Below are 16,279 nucleotides of genomic sequence, written 5' to 3'. Positions count from 1 at the left end.
TGATCTATAGATACCAATAGGAGATTCGTTCAATTTAGTTAAAAAAAAAGTTCTTTTGGATAAATTTATTTCTGGAGAAACCAACTAATATCACACTACACTGCTTTCTTTGGTAAGGCGGGTGAATCGTCATGGACCCACTCCCTCGGGAGAGGAAATGGGCAGTGTCAGACTCTTACTGACTTAACCTGAACCGCCGTGCTGCGTCATCCGCGTTTTTGTGTCTTTGTATGGCAATGCGTTGCAATCCTTCATACAATCTTACTACACCACTAAATCAAGTTCAACCGTTGCCATGGTTACATAAAACAATTCTACAATTTCCATTGAGCGAGAGTAGTGCCATGTTTGCGTACGGTTTTCTCTCCAATGAGCTGTGAAAACTGCAGCTTAGCGCCCCGTAACCGTTACTCAGGATGAGTTGCGATTCTGAAACTGCTGAATCACGGTGCGTAGTTTTAAACTTGTATCGTAAAGTTTCTTCTATGACTTTACGATTTTATTTCGAGTTAAGCTTCAATTTCGCCAGGGTCCCGTATGTATCGTTTAAAGAAGTTTTAGATACTGTCTGGTGACTGACAGATGATCAGTGTGGACTGTGTAGAGTAACGATTTTATTTTTTGGAGGTGGGGCCCTGAAGGTTTAAAAAAAAATTAAGTTCTGTGTGACTAATATTAATTTCGATAAACTGAAATCGTTAATTTTATAGCGACATCTACACAGCAGCTGTTGGACAATGATGTATTGTTTTGACGTGACTTAATTACGAGCTACGTCGATAGGTGGCGTTGTATTGTATTGTCCCTTCTTAAGTCGAACATCAATGAAGAGTTATCTTGGTGAATGAATTTAAATGCGTTTTGCTCTCGAAGGGTCTAAAGGCGGTCACGTGAAGAATAAAATCGTCAGATATCAGCAACTTTGTAAACCTCTTAGAGCCAGCTCAGCGCACACATTTATTTTTCTTAATCAAATAATCACATTATACCTATAATATAGGCACCATCCCGCATCGTCCTCCCTTCACGACATCTTGCAACTGAAAGCGAATCTGTTTTATCGACGGTTCTCAGATATTCGCTACGTCTTTGCAGACAAAGTTTCGTTCTTATTGTCAAACAGTTGCAAAACTAACAAACAACTCTTTTATTACCAGTTCTTACTGGCTCGTATACATCATCATCATCCACAGCCTTTGTCCTCCCACTGCTGGACAATTTGGACATGGTCTCCCGTTTCTCGTGCCAATATCTACGGTCGTGTACCAGCTTCATCCTCGTATACTCAAAGTCTGATTACAAAACCAGCTCACGCATAAACACATCATCAAATCAATCTGTTAACACGTGGCTTTTCAATGTCATCCAGTAATTAACTTATAGTACACACACCCACTTCATAAAAGATCTTTAATCACGACTGTTCTGGTTGTGCGAGCGAGAGACCGCTAGAGTTCGTGTATAATGCTCTCTCGCTTGCTTTTAACTAAAAGTTTTTCTTAACAAGCTCACGGTACAGGCTCTCTGATTCATTGCTATGATGACATTCGCAATAAGGTATGACGTCTCAATTTAGAACGAGTGCGAACGCCTCAGGAACTTATATTTTATGTACTTTTATGGAGAACTAGTTTTTCGCCCGCAGCTTCGCCCGCAGCTTCGCCCGCGTTGAGGTCAGTTCTATCGCGTTTCCAAGAGAACTCTTCAAAAGTCCGGGATAAAAACTATCCTATGTTCTTTCTCAATGTCAACTCTATCTCTGTACCAAATTTCATTAAAATCAGTTCAGTGGTTTAGACGTAAAAGCGTAACAGATAGACAGACAGAGTTACTTTCCTATTTATAGTATTAGTGGGGATGCATTACGTAGTGGTAGTACCAATTACTAGAGTATTCGATATTCAGAGTGTCTGCGTGTGATGAAGACTGGCGTGATCTATTTATATGTTTGTGGATCCTCCAGCGGTACCAGTGTTAGAAGTAAATATGCCTGATAATTGTATGTCTGGCAGAATAAAATTTCGGTTTCTATTACTACCCAAATTAGTCTCAAGAAAGTATCTTTACTCGACTTTTTTTTGAAGGAGAGGAAAATGATGGACCTTAAGGAAAAAGGGATAAATTATTAATGTGCGAATCTGAAGTGCTACTGAAGTTTTTACTGAAATAAAAACAAATCGATTGAGAGACGGAATAGCTATTTTTTACCTTGGTAAAAGGTCGTAAAATAACTATTCAATAATATGTCTATGTGCCACGATTAAAATACTTGGATTAGGAAATTTATTCCACTTTTTGCGATTTCGAACCATGTTGTTCTAGTGGTTGGTCCTGACTGATATTCCTGAGGTCGTGGTTTCGATTCCCATCAAAGACAAATGTTTGAGTGATGAGCACGATCATTTTTCCTATGTTTAGGATGTATTTTATCTATATTATTTATGTATTTAGAAATGTATAAGTATTTATCAGTTATCTAGTACTCATAATAAAAGATTAACTTAGGTTAACACTAGATGGCTTTGTGTGAAAGTTGTCCAAAATTACTACTACCGTAACCGCATTGCTATAAACATAATGTATTACGTCCTGCTACACATTTCAAAGTTTCATATGTCTTGCCTTTCCCATATATCCCTGAGGAGTTATCCTGCCTTCACATTTCCTCATTTATTCCCATCACGTTCTCTCCAGTTCCGACTTTACTCTGTTTAAGTATATTCTTGCTTTCGCATGGATTGAGAGTGCAATCTCATTTTGCCGGCAAGCAAGTGTTTTTGGTGAACCATCCTACTAATATTAAAAACGCGAAAGTTTGTATGTATGTTTGGTCCTCTTTCACGCGAAAACTACTGCAAGGATTTAGACGAAACTTGGTTCACATATAGTTTGTAACCTGCTTATCTTGATTTTATGTCCCCGTGGGATCATTTTCGATTAGCAGCGGGTGGGCCCGCAGCAGGGACCGGCCGGATACTCATTGAAAGGGTTTTTGAAGGGGTTTTTTTAAGCGCTTCAAGAAAAAACCCTATGACATATGTTACACCTTCGAACGGATTACTGTAACCCTGTTCCGAACAGGTTACCCTTTACTACCCTGTAACACTGTAACAGGGTAACCCACTCCAACCTAAGACAATGCAATATGCACTCTTTATCATAGACATTAGTTTGAAAATAGTATAACCACGAGCGCACGTGACATCTTACCGCCCAGCGGCGCCATTGTTGCATTTACCGAGCGACTTGTAAACATGGAATAAAAATCATTGTGGATATGATCTTACAGTTTAATTTTGCTTGTCGCACTTTTCAAACGTTGTGATATATATTTTTCGTGTCTATACTTGTAGACCAGGGTCGATAATTTTTAAAAACAAAAAAAAAATAGTAGGATGAAACCCATTAGAAAAGGAGGGGAATATTATAAAAATGAAAGGAAAAATAATTTACGGGTGATCTGAGGTCGGGAAGGGGGTGGGAGTGACGTTTGAAGAGTAAAAAACGGTTTTTATCGATTTCCGGCAAAACTAAAATTCGCATCGAAAAAAGTCAAATGGCAAAGTTCTAAAAGAAAAAGATCTAAAACTTTTGTGTTTACATTTTTTTCACATAACCTCAAAATTTATGTGAAAAATCTAAAAAACCAAGATTGTGGTTTTTTATTTTCATCTTTTACAAAAATTTATTTTTGTAACGAAATTTGGTGAAAACTTACTTTTTTGTGTCCCAAATACGCTGTAATTTATTTGATTAAAAATATTTATTTTTTCACCATATTTTGAATTAATATAAAAAAACACTCTAATTTTCAATCGAAAATTCACCCGTTAAATCTTCTCAGAAAATGCAAAAAATGATTTTTTTTTTTAATTATTATAAATAATTTCATCTAAAAAATTTGATCTCATTTTGTGTTCAATAGACCAATAATCGAGGAAGGTTTTAGGCTAGGTATATAAAATTACGCTGCAACTAATAGGAGCGAAGATTTAATGGAAAATGTGGCAAATACGGGGAAAAATATTAATCTTCGAGGGCTTTCGTTCAAAAATTCCTAACTTATATCTTCTAACCACGCGGACGAAGTCGCGGGCAACAGCTAGTTACCTCTATGACGTTTCGCGCGTAGGTAGTTTGTCCGAGAGGCGCGAGTCGCGGCGCGACGCGTCGGCGATAGAAGAAAATCAGCTGTAGTCTTAGTAAAGCAATGAGGGGCCGCTAGGGTGCAAGTATGCAGCTCAAGTTTAGTGGGTAATTCAGGGTAACACGAATAAAAGCCTTTCGTGAAGGTAACCACTTCAAAGGGTTAAGTTATTGAAGGGGTTAACCCCTTCACGTGGTTACCATAATGAAGGTGTTAACCATTTCGCTGGGTTTCGAGGATGTAACTCGAACAAAAGGTAACACTGCGATATGAGTTACCCCGTGTACGGGTTACCCTGTCAAACGGCTTAACTCTAAAGTGGGGTTGTCCGGTCCCTGGCCCGCAGGCAGGAGCTAGTATGTATAGGTACTATAATGCTAGTGTTGTGATTTTCCTTTTTTACATTTTTTTAAGAAAATAAATTAAAAAATATATTAAAATTACTTTACGTCAGATCGATTATTGACGACGGAGATTTTTATTTTTGTACTTAATTAACTAAGTTGTGAATGACTGTTATTTCATTATAAAATATTGATGTTGATTTATCTAATTATTAATTAAATGTACTTTATTATATTGAGATGTAAATTATTGAATAGTCGCTAAGACTCGCCAGAGATTATTCAGTAAATGGTGGCGGGAAAATGAATGAAAAAAAGAAAAGGTTGGTTGGAGATAGGCGGGCAATTGGTTTGGTGACTGCTTGACGGAGTAGTGGTATAAGGAGAACTGAGTGAGAGTTTTGCTGTATTACTGTATTTTCAAGTCAAAGAAATAAAAAGACTTAACCAAGCTGTGCAGTTTCATTAAAAGTATTATACTAAATTAATAGGAGTAGAGTAGTATCGAAATATCATACAAAAACGGGTTAAAGCATATAGAATCTTCGTAACCGAGTGAATTAGCGCTCAACAACTAGTATTATATAAACTCCTTTAACCAAGAAATCTTTATATTATTTCTGAAGTGCTTCTCAGCCACGCTGTCGCCCGTACGACAATCCGATTACCATGTGACATTACATTTCAATACACATTGTCCTAAAAATGGCTGCCGGTGACGTCATCTGACCCCTTGCGTAACACGTGAGCTTTAAGCCTCATTTGAGACGAGTCTATCTTACCAGTTGTTATACATTGCTTGCTTTTGATAGATCGATTTTGATACCAATGCTTCGCGACTTCGTAATGGACTGTATTTGTAATAATAATAATAATAATAATAAATCGTTTATTTGCATTAAACATGGTATACAAAGGTGTTAAATAGGTATATAGTAGGTACAAGCATGTTTAGCTAAGATGAACATAGCACGCAAATTTTTTAGGAAACTAAACTATTTATACATTAACATTTGTAATCCATAAATTCTTTTAAACTATAAAAATTACAATCACTTAACCATTTATATAATGCAATCTTTAATAATCTTATATTTAATACTTTGAATTTACTTGGCATCTTGTTATATATCCGCACACATGTTGCAAGACAATTTTTATTATATTTGGTCAGTCTTGGTAGATCACTCTGTGCTAATCTAAAAGGATCTCGTCTGTTGCGTGGACATATTTCATTTGCAGTTTTAAACAGCTGTATATGCTTAACTACGAATACGCATATTTCGTAAATGTAGATACATGGGAGCGGTAACAAGCCAAGTCTTTTAAACAGTGGTCGACATGATTCGTAAATCAAAAAAAAGTAAATCTACAACTTTAGCTACATTCTCTCTTATGAAAGCAATACTTTCCAATGTTAACAACAATCAAATGACCACTGGACTATTTTTTGATTTATCAAAGGCCTTCGACCTGGTATCACATGACATATTGCTAGAAAAGTTGGAAGCTATTGGAATAAGGGGACCCGCTCTACAGTGGATTATGTCCTATTTGAGTAATAGGAAACAATGCGTTAGTATCAATAAAATTAACAAAAATAGAGTCATGACATCCTACTGTTCAGAATATAGACATAATAAATACGGCGTGCCACAAGGAAGTGTGCTTGGCCCAGTATTATTCCTTATATACATAAATGACATTACAGAAATAACCAAACACAAATGCATCCTCTTTGCTGATGACATATCTATTGTAGTAGCAACTGATAAAAAACAAAATACCATTACAGATCATGAGCGTGAAATTAATAATACTATCAATAAATTAATACATTGGCTTGACGTTAACCGTTTAAAAATAAACCTAAACAAATCCGTCTATATCCAATTCAATAATACAAATAATAATAAAAATAACATTAAACTTAATATAAATAAACTCAATGAGGTAACGCATACAAAGTTCTTAGGTATAATAATAGATAAAGATATTAATTGGAAATTACATGTAGATAATATTAGCACTAAAATTAATAAATTCGTATACGCACTCAAGCAAGTTAAAAATGTTACCAATATGAAGACTGCCTTTATATCATATCACGCCTATGTTGAATCGATATTACGATACGGTGTTATAATGTGGGGCAATAGCACCGACATGACCAGAGCATTCATTGCTCAAAAAAAGTGCATACGATCAATTTGTGGACTAAAACCCGACGAATCATGTCGACCACTGTTTAAAAGACTTGGCTTGTTACCGCTCCCATGTATCTACATTTACGAAATATGCGTATTCGTAGTTAAGCATATACAGCTGTTTAAAACTGCAAATGAAATATGTCCACGCAACAGACGAGATCCTTTTAGATTAGCACAGAGTGATCTACCAAGACTGACCAAATATAATAAAAATTGTCTTGCAACATGTGTGCGGATATATAACAAGATGCCAAGTAAATTCAAAGTATTAAATATAAGATTATTAAAGATTGCATTATATAAATGGTTAAGTGATTGTAATTTTTATAGTTTAAAAGAATTTATGGATTACAAATGTTAATGTATAAATAGTTTAGTTTCCTAAAAAATTTGCGTGCTATGTTCATCTTAGCTAAACATGCTTGTACCTACTATATACCTATTTAACACCTTTGTATACCATGTTTAATGCAAATAAACGATTTATTATTATTATTATTATTATTATTCACTATTGTTTGTTCGAGATTTTACTAAATAAAAATACGTGGTGTTTGGATGCAAGTGTATTAGCGACTGACTTAATATATTAACAATGAATGTTTTGAAGCTAACATGAGGTAGTCTTATAGCTAGGTATATGAATATGTGACTTGCGTAACTATCTATACAGCTCTTACTCAAACAATGTCTATCTTCCAAGGATAACCCACAATAACCATTTTTATGTGTTTTCTTAATACAGTAAAATTATGGGTTATTTACGAACCTATTTTTAACAATACAGTATTAATCCTTATCCAAATAAATAAGTTAGATATATTATGCATGTAATATAGAACAAAATTGCCTTTTACACTACACCAAAAAAGTTAATAGGTAATGAGTAATCGTAATATTAAAATCTCCGCGCGAGAAATTAATAATCGATGAAACGTAGCGAAGATATCGTTGGCATCTATATACCAGGGACCGGACAACCCCACTTTAGAGTTAAGCCGTTTGACAGGGTAACCCGTACACGGGGTAACTCATATCGCAGTGTTACCTTTTGTTCGAGTTACATCCTCGAAACCCAGCGAAATGGTTAACACCTTCATTATGGTAACCACGTGAAGGGGTTAACCCCTTCAATAACTTAACCCTTTGAAGTGGTTACCTTCACGAAAGGCTTTTATTCGAGTTACCCTGAATTACCCACTAAACTTGAGCTGCATACTTGCACCCTAGCGGCCCCTCATTGCTTTACTAAGACTACAGCTGATTTTCTTCTATCGCCGACGTGTCGCGCCGCGACTCGCGCCTCTCGGACAAACTACCTACGCGCGAAACGTCATATAGGTAACTAGCTGTTGCCCGCGACTTCGTCCGCGTGGTTAGAAGATATAAGTTAGGAATTTTTGAACGAAAGCCCTCAAAGATTAATATTTTTCCCCGTATTTGCCACATTTTCCATTAAATCTTCGCTCCTATTAGTTGCAGCGTAATTTTATATACCTAGCCTAAAACCTTCCTCGATTATTGGTCTATTGAACACAAAATGAAATCAAATTTTTTAGATGAAATTATTTATAATAATTAAAAAAAAAATCGAATACAAGTTTTTTTTCATTTTTTGCATTTTCTGAGAAGATTTGACGGGTGAATTTTCGATTGAAAATTAGAGTGTTTTTATATATTAATTCAAAATAAGGTGAAAAAATAAATATTTTTAATCAAATAAATTACAGCGTATTTGGAACACAAAAAAGTAAGTTTTCACCAAATTTCGTTACAAAAATAAATTTTTGTAAAAGATAAAAATAAAGAACCACAATCTTGGTTTTTTAGATTTTTCACATAAATTTTGAGGTTATGTGAAAAAAATGTAAACACAAAAGTTTTAGATCTTTTTCTTTTAGAACTTTGCCATTTGACTTTTTTCGATACGAATTTTAGTTTTGCCGGAAATCGATAAAAACCGTTTTTTACTCTTCAAACGTCACTCCCACCCCCTTCCCGACCTCAGATCACCCGTAAATTATTTTTGCTTTCATTTTTATAATATTCCCCTCCTTTTCTAATGGGTTTCACCCTACTATTTTTTTTTTGGTTTTAAAAATTATCGACCCTGGTCTACAAGTATAGACACGAAAAATATATATCACAACGTTTGAAAAGTGCGACAAGCAAAATTAAACTCTAAGATCATATGCACAATGATTTTTATTCCATGTTTACAAGTCGCTCGGTAAATGCAACAATAGCGCCGCTGGGCGGTAAGATGTCACGTGCGCTCGTGGTTATACTATTTTCAAACTAATGTCTATGATAAAGAGTGCATATTGCATTGTCTTAGGTTGGAGTGGGTTACCCTGTTACAGTGTTACAGGGTAGTAAAGGGTAACCTGTTCGGAACAGGGTTACAGTAATCCGTTCGAAGGTGTAACATATGTCATAGGGTTTTTTCTTGAAGCGCTTAAAAAAACCCCTTCAAAAACCCTTTCAATGAGTATCCGGCCGGTCCCTGCTATATACTAATATATAAAGCTGAAGAGTTTGTTTGTTTGATTGTTTGTTTGTTTGTTTGTTTGAACGCGCTAATCTCAGGAACTACTGGTTCAAATTGAAAAAATATTTTTGTGTTGAATAGACCATTCATCGAGGAAGGTTTTAGGCTATATATCATCACGCTGCGACCAATAGGAGCGAAGAAAAAGTCATAACTTATATCTTCTAACCACGCAGACGAAGTCGCGGGCAACAGCTAGTTATCAATATTGTTAAGTTTAACACGGGTAATGTTAATTATTCGGTATTTTCTGTTGTTGTTATTTTTAAGTTTTAAGTGGAACCCAGGAGATTGTAAACAATCTATATTTTGTATTGTATGTTACACACGACCGCCAAGGACGTGAGGTTAGTTGGGTACGTACAGTATATTTGGCATGGTGGGCGGTGCTTAAGGACATTTAGTCAATATGTCTGTTGTATAGTCTATGTATACCTGTCAGAATACCGTGCCGTTTGACAAGTAAATGACAGTGCGATTCCAGCTATCGGTCGTTTCACTTGTCCCTGTCCGCATACCTATCAGTGGCGACGAGTACCCGCGTTATAAAAAAAAAAAGGAATAAAATGTCTCACTTTGGCATTTTGACGAGTTTTGACCACACGATCCATACATGGCAAAACTATAAACAGCGCATATCACAATGGTTCATCGCGAACGATATCGACGATATAAAGGACTCGGCAGGAGTGAAAAGGCGGAGATATTGCTGAGTGCACTCAGCGACGGCACGTATCAATTGGCGGCGGATTTGGCATTACCAAAGCAGTTAACACAAGTGCCGTATGAAGATATTTTGGTAATTCTTGACAAGCACTTTACGCCAAAAAAATGTGGGTTTGGCGAGCGATATAAATTTTACGCAGCTACCCAAGAAGCAGATGAAACGTATCCGCAGTGGGCTGCGAGGCTACGCGATCTAACTACGCATTGTGGATTTTTGAACGTGGAGGAGGCGCTTCGTGACCGGTTTGTTATGGGCATGCAACCTGGGTCGGAGAAAGATAAACTGTTTGCTCGTGACCTGGAAGAACTAACGCTGGCGAAAGCAGTAGAACTGGCGGAGAGCGTGCGTAGTGCACGTCAGGGAGCAGCAGCATCTTCGTCTCGAGCGTCGACGCAGGGGCCGGCCGCGAGCGAGCCGGTGTTCAAGACCGCAACGGACAAATACGCGCGTAGTGAAACCAGTCGCAGTGGTCTAAAGAAAGAAGTGTGTCAAGTGTGCGGCTATAAAAATCATAAAACGGATCAATGTAGATTTGCTAATCATAAGTGTAAAAAGTGTAATGCAACGGGCCATCTGCGCCGTATGTGTAAAAAAATAAATTTTGTAGGTACCGGCGAGTCGAGCGAGAGTGACGATGACGGTAGGATCAACAAAATATGTTCTTATAAAGGCGAACCAATGACGTTAGTTATTTCTATTCGGACCGCTAATCTAAAGTTTGAATTGGATACAGGATCGGCGGTCACCGCGATTTCCGAATTAACCTACAATAAATATTTCAAATCTATGCCAGTATCGCTAGAATGTGCTCGGTTGTTCACATACACAGGACGTGCAATTCACTGTCTCGGAATTTTAAAACTGCCCTTTACGTATTTAAACCAAACTCACGATATAAATGTTCACGTAATACGTGAAGGTGGGCCGCCAATTGTAGGGCGTGATTTTATAAGTTTATTTAAATTGCAAATGTCACATATTAACTTTACTCAGTCTGTAAACGTCGTTGATCAGTTAAAGTCGCAATACCCTGGGGTATTTTCTGATGACTTGGGCATGTTTACAAAATACCGAGTGAAACTAGAAATAAAAGATAATGCTAAACCGGTATTTTTAAGGCTCGTCCTATTGCGTTTGCGTTAAGAGATAAGGTAAACAATGAGCTCGATCGGTTGATACGTATAGGTGTTTTAAAACCGGTTCAACATTCAGAATATGCATCGCCTATCGTGCCAATATTAAAGCGCGATGGCTCTGTCCGATTGTGCGTTGATTATTCGGTCAGTGTAAATAAACAATTAGTTGTTGAGCAATACCCGTTGCCGACTATTCGTGAATTGTTTACGAAACTTCACGGGGGCAACAATTCAGCAAATTAGATTTAACACAAGCGTATTCACAATTTGTGTTAGGTGACGAGTCTCAAAACATAACGTGTATAAACACGCATCGGGGATTATTTAAATATACAAGGCTAGTGTTCGGTCTCGCTAGTGCTCCGGCCATTTTTCAACGTGCAATGGAGTGTTTGTTGTCTGGATAAGACGGAGTTATGTGCATGCTCGATGACATTTGTATTACGGGAGAAACGAAAGAACAGCATTTAGATAGGCTTAATGCAGTTTTGAAACGATTACAAGATGCGGGTTTAACGTTACGTAAAGATAAATGTGTATTTTTTGCCAACCAAATAGAATATTTAGGCTATACTATTGATAAAGATAGATTGAGAAAATCTCAGCAAAAAGTGAAGGCAATACTTGAGGCACCTACTCCAACAAACATAAATAAATTACAATCGTTTCTCGGATTAGTTAATTATTATAGAAATTTTGTACCAAATGCATCGTAAATTTTGAGTCCACTGTATTCTTTATTGCAAAAGGGCAGTAAATGGAAATGGGACACCATACATAATGATGCATTTAATGCTATTAAGAAATATTTAGCTTCGGAACAGACTCTTGCTCATTTTGACCATAATGCAAAAAATATTTTAACTGTAGATGCCTCACCCTGCGGGTTAGGAGCAATTCTGTCACAGGTAGGATCTGACGGAGTGGAGCGTCCCGTGTCGTTCGCCTCAAGCACACTGAATGCTACAGAAAAGCGGTATTCACAAATCCAAAAGGAGGCTACAGCAATTATATTCGGAGTGCGACGTTTCCACCAGTTTTATACGGGAGGGCAACACCGTTTATACTCCGTACAGACCACAAGCCCCTATTGTCTATTTTTGGTCCTCATCGTGGCGTTCCAGAAGTTACGGCTAATAGGTTGCAGCGATACGCTATGTTTCTGAGTGGATATAACTACACCATAGAATACATACGTAGCGCCGATAACAGCGCGGACTACTTGTCGCGCGCAAGCCTACCTGATAACGCCAACGATGATTCAACGCGGAAGACAGTTTACGGCCACGAGACTAGTGATAGTGACAGTTTAGCACCAATTGAAGACCGTGCTTCTTATGTTAACTTTGTTATAGATGGTAGTTTACCCATTACGTTAAACGAAATACGCGAAGGAACTATTAAGGACTCAATATTAGGCAAAGTTGTTTTCTATATTACTAATGGCTGGCCGAGGCGTTTATCAAATGAATTAATTAAACCATACTTTCATTGTAAGACTCAGTTATCGTATGAGAATGGCTGCGTTATGAGAGGACACAAAATAGTTATTCCTGAATCTATGAGAAATAAATTATTAGGTGAGCTTCATAAATCACATTTGGGCATTGTTAAAACAAAGGCAGAAGCACGTAGCAGGTTTTGGTTTCCCGGAATAGACAAAGCTATAGAAAATATGATTGCTAGCTGCGCGATTTGTTTACAATTGCGACAGTCACCAGCGCGTGCGCCGCTCGCTTTATGGCCCCACCCACCGCAGCCGTTTTATCGTATTCATATAGATTTCTTAGGTCCTATTCATAACCGTTCTTATTTAGTAATCGTAGATGCATATTCTAAATGGGTCGAAGCGTACGATATGGGTGCAAATACGTCGACGTCAGCAGTGGTCAGCAAATTATATGAATATATGGCGAGATTTGGTCTGCCACACACTTTGGTTAGCGATAATGGCACACAATTTACATCGAAAGAATTTAAACAATTTTGTCTATCTAACGGTATATCGCATGTGACGTCGCCCGCTTATCACCCGGCTAGTAACGGACAGGCAGAAAGTTACGTAAAAGTGGTTAAGAAAGGGATTAAATCGTGTATTCTAAGTAATAATAACGTAAAATCAATAGCACATAAAATGTGTAAATATCTATTTGATTATCGAAACTCAGTACATTCAACCACGGGCTGTTCGCCTGCTCAGTTAGTATTTGGGCATAAATTACGATCACGATTAGACATAATAAAAACAATACAACCACCGATGTGTGTCACCCTCGCTCAACACGTCGAAAATAAACAGTGCTTACAGTCTAATGCATCTAATACAAGACGAGTACATTGCTTTAAATCGGGGGACTATGTTTTGTATAAAAAATACAACAGTGATAAACAAGGATTCTGGAACAAAGGGGTTATTGTGGAACAAATAGGTATAGTCGTTTATATTGTGAAAGACAGTCTAACTTCTTGTAAAATTAAAAAACATCAAAACCAGATAATACCCTACAAAGGAACAGGCAACTACTTTGGCCATGAACTGGGCTGCTTTTGTAAGACGACTAAAAAATCACGGTGTATAGACCAGTTGTTAAGTATGTTGGATTGTCATACATCAAATACACCAATGAAATGTAAACTTAATCTAACAATTAATAACAAATCTGATATTAGCATACCATATCAATGCTTGATAGGTAGTTTAATGTATTTATCTGTTTTAACTCGCCCAGATATATCATACTCAGTTAGTTACATGTGCCAATTTAATAATTGTTTTACTAAAGAACATTGGCGACATGCAAAAAGAATATTGAGATATTTGAAAAATAATAAACATTATGCTTTTAAATATGACTCAGGCCAGAATTCAGGAATTGTTGGTTATGTTGATGCCGATTGGGGCAGTGATGTCATTAGTAGAAGGTCATGTATTTAAATTGTCAAGTGCTGCAATATCTTGGGAAAGCAGAAAACAAAAGGGTGTTGCACTTTTTAGTACAGAAGCAGAATACATAAGAATCTCAGAATGTTGTAAGGAGGCTATTTGCAGCGTCATGTGCGATGCGTCGTAGTGCGTGAACGTTAACAATGGTGATGTGAACGGGTCAATGACCTCTAAAATGCTAAAGTGCGCGAACTGTAATTTATTGATAAATGAGGTTCTGGCCTCATTCAGAACAAGTGTGACGTGATGGACGAAGATTCTATGATTAGATTGTGTAAAGTGGGGAGAAACCATTTTAACGCGGAGTGGTCAGTGTTCACCGTAAATGTTTGGCCGTTTTCGAGATAGCACTGCCAGTGCTCGAGTGCAGTTAACACAGCAAGGGTCTCCCTTTCCGGTATGCTGTAGTTTTTCTCAGGGCTGGTGAAAGATCTACTCATGTAGGCAATTGGATGTTCTTTACTGTCGATAGTCTGCGTCCTACGCGAGTAGTTACGGTATTGGTGCTATGTTAAGCACCAATACCGCATCGCACATGACGCTGCAAATAGCCTCCTTACAACATTCTGAGATTCTTATGTATTCTGCTTCTGTACTAAAAAGTGCAACACCCTTTTGTTTTCTGCTTTCCCAAGATATTGCAGCACTTGACAATTTAAATACATGACCTTCTACTAATGACATCACTGCCCCAATCGGCATCAACATAACCAACAATTCCTGGATTCTGGCCTGAGTCATATTTAAAAGCATAATGTTTATTATTTTTCAAATATCTCAATATTCTTTTTGCATGTCGCCAATGTTCTTTAGTAAAACAATTATTAAATTGGCACATGTAACTAACTGAGTATGATATATCTGGGCGAGTTAAAACAGATAAATACATTAAACTACCTATCAAGCATTGATATGGTATGCTAATATCAGATTTGTTATTAATTGTTAGATTAAGTTTACATTTCATTGGTGTATTTGATGTATGACAATCCAACATACTTAACAACTGGTCTATACACCGTGATTTTTTAGTCGTCTTACAAAAGCAGCCCAGTTCATGTATCCAATGACTAGAACACGTTCATGATAAAAAAATAGGTATTTATGAGATTTGAAAAAAAAAATGCAATTTTTTATACAATATTATGATGCAATTCGTAGTTTTTTAGAAACACAGCTCTGTTGCGAGTGCGGTCCGAGCCTTGTAACAATGGTGAGGGGCGCGGGTGGCGGCAATTTTATCATTTTTAAGAGTATATTTCTAATTTCTCTTGGTTAATTTTCTTCGTACTTATTATCTTAGTTGATGATAAAAAAATTATAATCGCGCCTAGGGGTATGTTACGTCGGATACATGAACTGGGCTGCTTTTGTAAGACGACTAAAAAATCACCGTGTATAATTCTCTTGGTCTAATGTTACAAAATTTTCATTACATACAACTTGCATACCCAAGCATTGTCTTATAGTATTTTGAAATTGTTTTCAAGCGACATTTTTAATTTTATTACTTCATTACAATCATTAGAAAATATATACATATTTACATTTTTCATAGCCAATGTTACACAAACCTTCATCAAATTTTTATACCACATTCTCGAAGATTGTTTTAGTCCAAAAATGGCCTTATTTAATTTTAAACTTTACCATCTCTTAAATCACTGAAACAATCTGGCATTTGCATAAAAATATCTTCTTCGAGATGTCCATTTAAAAAAGCTGTTTTTACATCTAAGTGTGTAGTCTTAAAATTTAATTTTACAGTTAAGGCAAAAAATAACCTCAAGGTTGAAAATTTAACCACTGGAGAGAATGTTTCATTGTAGTCCACACCATGTCTTTGAGTGAAACCTTTTGCAACCAAGCGCGCACGATATAAAGTTTTACCGTCTATGTCACATTTTTTCTTTAAAACCTACTTGCACTGAACCACACAACTATTATTTGGTGCATCTACCAACTCCCAAGCTTGATTCTCTTCAAAATACTGAAGTTCTTCCTAAATAGCACTTTGCCATTGCTCTTTTTCATGTCCGGTCAAAGCTTCCCGTAACGTTAACTGTCCAGCTTCTTGAGGATAAACATTTTGTTTGCTAATGAAACCATATCTATCAGGCTGCCTTCTAATTCTGATTTCCCTTGTATTTGTTACACTTTTTGGTAAAGTATCTTCTACATCTTCATAATCACTGGGTACATAGTCAGAATCAGAGCCAT

At 36.8% G+C, this 16,279-nt stretch overlaps 3 protein-coding genes across 3 annotated transcripts in view; all 3 read left to right on the top strand.

Moving 5' to 3' along the window:
* The window catches only part of LOC113498986 (GTPase-activating protein CdGAPr), a 157,996-nt gene that overhangs the window by 43,111 nt on the left and 98,606 nt on the right, over positions 1 to 16,279 (top strand). The window lies entirely within an intron of this gene.
* Positions 9,880 to 12,590, top strand: LOC113498989 (uncharacterized protein K02A2.6-like). The gene has a single exon (XM_026879286.1). The coding sequence runs from the start codon at positions 9,896 to 9,898 to the stop codon at positions 11,120 to 11,122; it is 1,227 nt and encodes a 408-aa protein (XP_026735087.1). The 5' UTR covers positions 9,880 to 9,895; the 3' UTR covers positions 11,123 to 12,590.
* LOC113498987 (uncharacterized protein K02A2.6-like) lies at positions 12,252 to 15,107 on the top strand. The gene has a single exon (XM_026879283.1). It carries the CDS (start codon positions 12,272 to 12,274, stop codon positions 14,048 to 14,050), a length of 1,779 nt encoding a protein of 592 aa, XP_026735084.1. The 5' UTR covers positions 12,252 to 12,271; the 3' UTR covers positions 14,051 to 15,107.

Source organism: Trichoplusia ni, chromosome 11, assembly GCF_003590095.1.
Source record: "Trichoplusia ni isolate ovarian cell line Hi5 chromosome 11, tn1, whole genome shotgun sequence".
Taxonomy (NCBI): Eukaryota; Metazoa; Arthropoda; class Insecta; order Lepidoptera; family Noctuidae; genus Trichoplusia; species Trichoplusia ni.
Note: the sequence above shows the minus strand (reverse complement) of the source record. Positions and strands in the feature narration are given on the sequence as shown.

Coding starts and splice junctions, on each gene's coding strand:
- LOC113498989 (XM_026879286.1), top strand. CDS start 9,896: ATGGTTCATCGCGAACGATATCGACGATATAAAGGACTCGGCAGGAGT.
- LOC113498987 (XM_026879283.1), top strand. CDS start 12,272: ATGTTTCTGAGTGGATATAACTACACCATAGAATACATACGTAGCGCC.